This window comes from Coregonus lavaretus (genome assembly GCF_964263955.1).
Source record: "Coregonus lavaretus genome assembly, contig: HAP1_SCAFFOLD_7783, whole genome shotgun sequence".
Taxonomy (NCBI): Eukaryota; Metazoa; Chordata; class Actinopteri; order Salmoniformes; family Salmonidae; genus Coregonus; species Coregonus lavaretus.
The window spans coordinates 17,501-24,685 of NW_028161199.1; the positions used below are offsets into that span (position 1 = coordinate 17,501).

At 46.3% G+C, this 7,185-nt stretch overlaps 1 protein-coding gene across 1 annotated transcript in view; it reads right to left on the minus strand.

The window, feature by feature from the left end:
* The window catches only part of LOC311121025 (myc box-dependent-interacting protein 1-like), a gene marked incomplete at both ends in the record, with an annotated part of 14,991 nt that extends 9,350 nt beyond the window's left edge, over nucleotides 1-5,641 (minus strand). Inside the window, 6 exons of the mRNA XM_084195567.1 lie at nucleotides 970-1,025; nucleotides 1,430-1,505; nucleotides 2,500-2,585; nucleotides 3,025-3,117; nucleotides 4,953-5,066; nucleotides 5,546-5,641. Coding sequence (XP_084051693.1) covers nucleotides 970-1,025; nucleotides 1,430-1,505; nucleotides 2,500-2,585; nucleotides 3,025-3,117; nucleotides 4,953-5,066; nucleotides 5,546-5,641 — 521 coding nt within the window. The remainder of the gene's footprint in view (nucleotides 1-969; nucleotides 1,026-1,429; nucleotides 1,506-2,499; nucleotides 2,586-3,024; nucleotides 3,118-4,952; nucleotides 5,067-5,545) is intronic.
* Between the last annotated feature and the right edge of the window lie 1,544 nt (nucleotides 5,642-7,185).

Consider the following 7,185-nt stretch of genomic DNA (forward strand, 5'->3'; position numbering starts at 1 on the left):
CGCGATACATGGCCCCATCCATCCTCCCCTCAATACGGTGCAGTCGTCCTGTCCCCTTTGCAGAAAAGCATCCCCAAAGAATGATGTTTCCACCTCCATGCTTCACGGTTGGGATGGTGTTCTTGGGGTTGTACTCATCCTTCTTCTTCCTCCAAACACGGCGAGTGGAGTTTAGACCAAAAAGCTCTATTTTTGTCTCATCAGACCACATGACCTTCTCCCATTCCTCCTCTGGATCATCCAGATGGTCATTGGCAAACTTCAGACGGGCCTGGACATGCGCTGGCTTGAGCAGGGGGACCTTGCGTGCGCTGCAGGATTTTAATCCATGACGGCGTAGTGTGTTACTAATGGTTTTCTTTGAGACTGTGGTCCCAGCTCTCTTCAGGTCATTGACCAGGTCCTGCCGTGTAGTTCTGGGCTGATCCCTCACCTTCCTCATGATCATTGATGCCCCACGAGGTGAGATCTTGCATGGAGCCCCAGACCGAGGGTGATTGACCGTCATCTTGAACTTCTTCCATTTTCTAATAATTGCGCCAACAGTTGTTGCCTTCTGACCAAGCTGCTTGCCTATTGTCCTGTAGCCCATCCCAGCCTTGTGCAGGTCTACAATTTTATCCCTGATGTCCTTACACAAATCTCTGGTCTTGGCCATTGTGGAGAGGTTGGAGTCTGTTTGATTGGGTGTGTGGACAGGTGTCTTTTATACAGGTAACGAGTTCAAATAGGTGCAGTTAATACAGGTAATGAGTGGAGAAAAGGAGGGCTTCTTAATTAAAAACTAACAGGTCTGTGAGAGCCGGAATTCTTACTGGTTGGTAGGTGATCAAATACTTATGATAAAAATGACAGACCTCTACGTGCTTTGAAAGTAGGAAAACCTGCAAAATCGGCAGTGTATCAAATACTTGTTCTCCCCACTGTATAAGGAACGGTATACTATGTAATACAATGACAGAAACTCACCCAGACATGTCCTGTCTCTCCAGTTTGACAAGAACATCGTACAGATTCTGGTCGAGCTGCATACGGTGTGAATGAGAGAAAGAGAGAGTGGGGGGGGGGGGGGGGGGGGTAGAGACAGAGAGAGAGAGAGAGAGGGGGGGGGGGTTTAGAGAGAGAGCGAGAGAGACAGAGAGAGAGAGTGTGTAGAGAGAGAGGGTAGAGAGAGAGAGAGAGGGAGAGAGAGAGAGAGAGACAGAGAGAGAGAGACAGAGAGAGACAAGAGAGAGAGAGAGAGAGACAGAGAGAGAGAGAGAGAGAGAGAGAGAGAGAGAGAGAGAGAGAGAGAGAGAGAGAGAGAGAGCGAGAGAGAGAGAGAGAGAGAGAGAGACAGGAGAAAAAGAAAAACAAGGTATCAAATCTTGGGTATCGATATTAATTCATCGACTTCTCGGTTACACCAACATCAAGTTATCAGACTCACCTTGCCCATCTCCTTGTGGAACTTCTCCTCAAAGCCAGCCATACTCTGGAAGGTGCTAACGTAGAAGCCTACTCGACTATGGACACAGAGAAAGGGGATGGAGATGGACACAGCGAAGAAAGAGTGAGAGAGAGAAAAGAGGGAAAAGAGATGGAGAGGGGTAGAGAGATTTAACAAATAATTATTATAAACCTTATTGAAAACCTTAGTGCATCGCTAGTACTGTTTATACTTTCTATGCACACTTTGGAATCGAACAAATACATTATTTTCCTTTTTCTTCCATTCCAGATGTACCTGTTCCATAGTGAGATGTACCTGTTCCATAGTGAGATGTACCTGTTCCATAGTGAGATGTACCTGTTCCATAGTGAGATGTACCTGTTCCATAGTGAGACGTACCTGTTCCATCGTGAGATGTACCTGTTCCACAGTGAGATGTACCTGTTCCACAGTGAGATGTACCTGTTCCATAGTGAGACGTACCTGTTCCACAGTGAGACGTACCTGTTCCATAGTGAGATGTACCTGTTCCACAGTGAGATGTACATGTTCTATAGTGAGATGTACCTGTTCCACAGTGAGACGTACCTGTTCCACAGTGAGACGTACCTGTTCCATAGTGAGACGTACCTGTTCCACAGTGAGACGTACCTGTTCCATAGTGATATGTACCTGTTCCATAGTGAGATGTACCTGTTCCGTAGTGAGATGTACCTGTTCCATAGTGAGATGTACCTGTTCCATAGTGAGACGTACCTGTTCCATAGTGAGATGTACCTGTTCCATAGTGAGATGTATCTGTTCCACAGTGAGATGTACCTGTTCCATAGTGAGATGTACCTGTTCCATAGTGAGATGTACCTGTTCCATAGTGAGATGTACCTGTTCCATAGTGAGATGTACCTGTTCCATTTCAGATGTACCTGTTCCATTTCAGATGTACCTGTTCCATAGTGAGACGTACCTGTTCCATAGTGAGACGTACCTGTTCCATTTCAGATGTACCTGTTCCATTTCAGATGTACCTGTTCCATAGTGAGATGTACCTGTTCCATAGTGAGATGTACCTGTTCCATAGTGAGGGCAGTTCCTCCTGCAGATCTTCATTAATCTCCTCAAACACCTTCTGAGCTCTCTCCAACTCGTCCTCTGCCTGACACACACAGAAACACACACACACTATCTGTCACAATCCTTATTTATCTCTTACCATTCCAATACACTATATAATGTAGTTGTCAAACACCTGGTTAGCCAACTACTAGCCAACTACTAGCCAACTACAGGCCAAGTACTGATCAACTACTGGCCAACTACTGGCCAACTACTAGCCAACTACTGGCCAACTACTAGCCAACTACTAGCCAACTACTGGCCAACTACTGGCCAACTACTAGCCAACTACTAGCCAACTACTAGCTAACTCCCTTGTGTGAAGACAAAGGTTTTGTGTCTGGGAAAGAAATGATGTAAAATGGAGGCTCTTTCTAAAGTTCTAAAGCTATTGCAGGCAGACTACAGACTACAATAGAGTGTTGAGTCCCCATGACAGCAGTAGTCAACAGGGTGGTTGAGAAGGGTGTTGGACCCACCTGGTTCCTGGAGAGGTTACTCTGAGCAATGTTGTGGGCTGACAGGATGCCCTGAGCCCAACCTGGTGTGGCCCTCTCTAACAGAGATGCTGGCTGGAGGTGGGGAGAGATGAAAAGATGAAGAGAGGGAGGGGAAGGCGAGAAAGGGAGAGATAGAGAGAGAGAGAGAGAGAGAGGGGGGGGGGGGGGAGCAACAGAGAGAGAGAGAGAGAGTATTGTCAACAGATATATACAGTGGGGAGAACAAGTATTTGATACACTGCTGATTTTGCAGGTTTTCCTACTTACAAAGCATGTAGAGGTCTGTAATTTTTATCATAGGTACACTTCAACTGTGAGAGACGGAATCTAAAACAAAAATCCATAAAATCACATTGTATGATTTTTAAGTAATTAATTTGCATTTTATTGCATGACATAAGTATTTGATACATCAGAAAAGCAGAACTTAATATTTGGTACAGAAACCTTTGTTTGCAATTACAGTGATCATACGTTTCCTGTAGGTCTTGGCCAGGTTTGCACACACTGCAGCAGGGATTTTGGCCCACTCCTCCATACAGACCTTCTCCAGATCCTTCAGGTTTCGGGGCTGTCGCTGGGCAATACGGACTTTCAGCTCCCTCCAAAGATTTTCTATTGGGTTCAGGTCTGGAGACTGGCTAGGCCACTCCAGGACCTTGAGATGCTTCTTACGGAGCCACTCCTTAGTTGCCCTGGCTGTGTGTTTCGGGTCGTTGTCATGCTGGAAGACCCAGCCACGAACCATCTTCAATCCTCTTACTGAGGGAAGGAGGTTGTTGGCCAAGATCTCGCGATACATGGCCCCATCCATCCTCCCCTCAATACGGTGCAGTCGTCCTGTCCCCTTTGCAGAAAAGCATCCCCAAAGAATGATGTTTCCACCTCCATGCTTCACGGTTGGGATGGTGTTCTTGGGGTTGTACTCATCCTTCTTCTTCCTCCAAACACGGCGAGTGGAGTTTAGACCAAAAAGCTCTATTTTTGTCTCATCAGACCACATGACCTTCTCCCATTCCTCCTCTGGATCATCCAGATGGTCATTGGCAAACTTCAGACGGGCCTGGACATGCGCTGGCTTGAGCAGGGGGACCTTGCGTGCGCTGCAGGATTTCAATCCATGACGCCGTAGTGTGTTACTAATGGTTTTCTTTGAGACTGTGGTCCCAGCTCTCTTCAGGTCATTGACCAGGTCCTACCGTGTAGTTCTGGGCTGATCCCTCACCTTCCTCATGATCATTAATGCCCCACGAGGTGAGATCTTGCATGGAGCCCCAGACCGAGGGTGATTGACCGTCATCTTGAACTTCTTCCATTTTCTAATAATTGCGCCAACAGTTGTTGCCTTCTCACCAAGCTGCTTGCCTATTGTCCTGTAGCCCATCCCAGCCTTGTGCAGGTCTACAATTTTATCCCTGATGTCCTTACACAGCTCTCTGGTCTTGGCCATTGTGGAGAGGTTGGAGTCTGTTTGATTGAGTGTGTGGACAGATGTCTTTTATACAGGTAACGAGTTCAAACAGGTGCAGTTAATACAGGTAATGAGTGGAAAACAGGAGGGCTTCTTAAAGAAAAACTAACAGGTCTGTGAGAGCTGGAATTCTTACTGGTTGGTAGGTGATCAAATACTTATGTCATGCAATAAAATGAAAATTAATTACTTACAAATCATACAATGTGATTTTCTGGATTTTTGTTTTAGATTCTGTCTCTCACAGTTGAAGTGTACCTACGATAAAAATTACAGACCTCTACATGCTTTGTAAGTAGGGAAACCTGCAAAATCAGCAGTGTATCAAATACTTGTTCTCCCCACTGTACGCATTTAGTTCAGAGTAAATTACTGGTATACAGAGACAACAGAATTAAAAGGGCCACATATCCAGCGATGGGAGAAGTTATGTTACCTTGGTGATCTTGATGCCCCCATCCTTTCCTTTCTTCCCCTTATTGGTAGAAGAGTGGTTGTGTCTGGCACTGTCGTAGTCCACAAGCTTCCTGTCACGCTTAGCAATACGAGACTGATGAAGAAGAAGACAAGGACACCTCATCACACACCTCATCACACACCTCATCACACACCTCATCACACACCTCATCACAAACCTCATCACACACCTCATCACAGACACCTCATCACACACACTTCATCACACACGCCTCATCACACACCTCATCACACACCTCATCACACACACACATTACAAACCTCATCACACACCTCATCACACACCTCATTACACACCTCACACACCCACACCTCATCCCACACCTCAATACACACACCTCATCACACACCTCATCACACACACCTCATCACACACCTCATCCCACACCTCAATACACACACCTCACACACCCACACCTCATCCCACACCTCAATACACACACCTCATCACAAACCTCATCACACACCTCATCACACACACCTCATCACACACACCTCATCACACACACCTCATCCCACACCTCATCACACACCTAATGATGAGGATCCTACCTTAATATCAGGGAACTGTCCCAGATATGTGTCCATGGATATCAAAGCATTATCCACCAGCTTCTGATGGAAGTCGGTCCACAGAACGTCTGTGTCCTGCAACCGAAACAAGGAAGTCAACATTAAATTACACGGACGAGACTTACACACTCACAGACAGACGAACGGACACACACACACACACACTCTCAATCTCTTTACCTGTACAAAGGACAGACACATAACCTAACTAGCTATAACGTAAACAAGATATGGCAGTACAGCTGAATGGCAGCCTACCTCAAAGTAGTACAGCTGAATGGCAGCCTACCTCAAAGTAGTACAGCTGAATGGCAGCCTACCTCAAAGTAGTACATCTGAATGGCAGCCTACCTCAAAGTAGTACAGCTGAATGGCAGCCTACTTCAAAGTAGTACAGCTGAATGGAAGCCTACCTCAAAGTAGTACAGCTGAATGGCAGCCTACTTCAAAGTAGTACAGCTGAATGGCAGCCTACCTCAAAGTAGTACAGCTGAATGGCAGCCTACCTCAAAGTAGTACAGCTGAATGGCAGCCTACCTCAAAGTAGTACAGCTGAATGGCAGCCTACCTCAAAGTAGTACAGCTGAATGGCAGCCTACCTCAAAGTAGTACAGCTGAATGGCAGCCTACCTCAAAGTAGTACAGCTGAATGGCAGCCTACCTCAAAGTAGTACAGCTGAATGGCAGCCTACTTCAAAGTAGTACAGCTGAATGGCAGCCTACCTCAAAGTAGTACAGCTGAATGGCAGCCTACTTCAAAGTAGTACAGCTGAATGGCAGCCTACCTCAAAGTAGTACAGCTGAATGGCAGCCTACCTCAAAGTAGTACAGCTGAATGGCAGCCTACCTCAAAGTAGTACAGCTGAATGGCAGCCTACTTCAAAGTAGTACAGCTGAATGGCAGCCTACCTCAAAGTAGTACAGCTGAATGGCAGCCTACCTCAAAGTAGTACAGCTGAATGGCAGCCTACTTCAAAGTAGTACAGCTGAATGGCAGACTACCTCATTCAGCTCCTTAAATAACCCTGAACATTCCTGACTACGTAATCGTAATTCCTAGGTCTATCACTCCACTGAGTGAGTAAAACACAAATGATTTATTTACCTCAAAGTTGTTTTCCCAACTTCTCTAAGCCTCTACTTACTCTAGAGAGAGAATGGATGTGGAGACAATGAAGGGACAAATGAAGGACAAATAAGGCATGAATGAATGAAGGAGCACGGATGATGAGCATAGCAGAAGTATAGGTAGGTCCTGAGAAGAACACAATGGATATGAACAGGAAGGAGGGAACTGACGATATGACAGAGGAGAGGGAGAGCCAAGGACTTAAAAGTAGCCGTCTGGGATATGGGAGCTGTTGAATGGTCATTTCAATTAGCAGGGCTGCCGTTTTGTTCTTTTTTCCAATCCCAGAATTATCTTTAATGCAGCTAAAAGGCAATGTGTTGTAAACTAGACCAGAGCCAGATGCATACTATAGAGAGAGAGAGAGAGAGAGAGAGAGGGGGGAGAGGGGAGAGAGAGTGGGGAGAGAGAGAGAGAGGGAGAGGAGAGAGGGGGGAGGAGAGGGGTGAGAGAGAGAGAGGGGGAGAGGGAGAGGGAGGAGAGAGAGAGG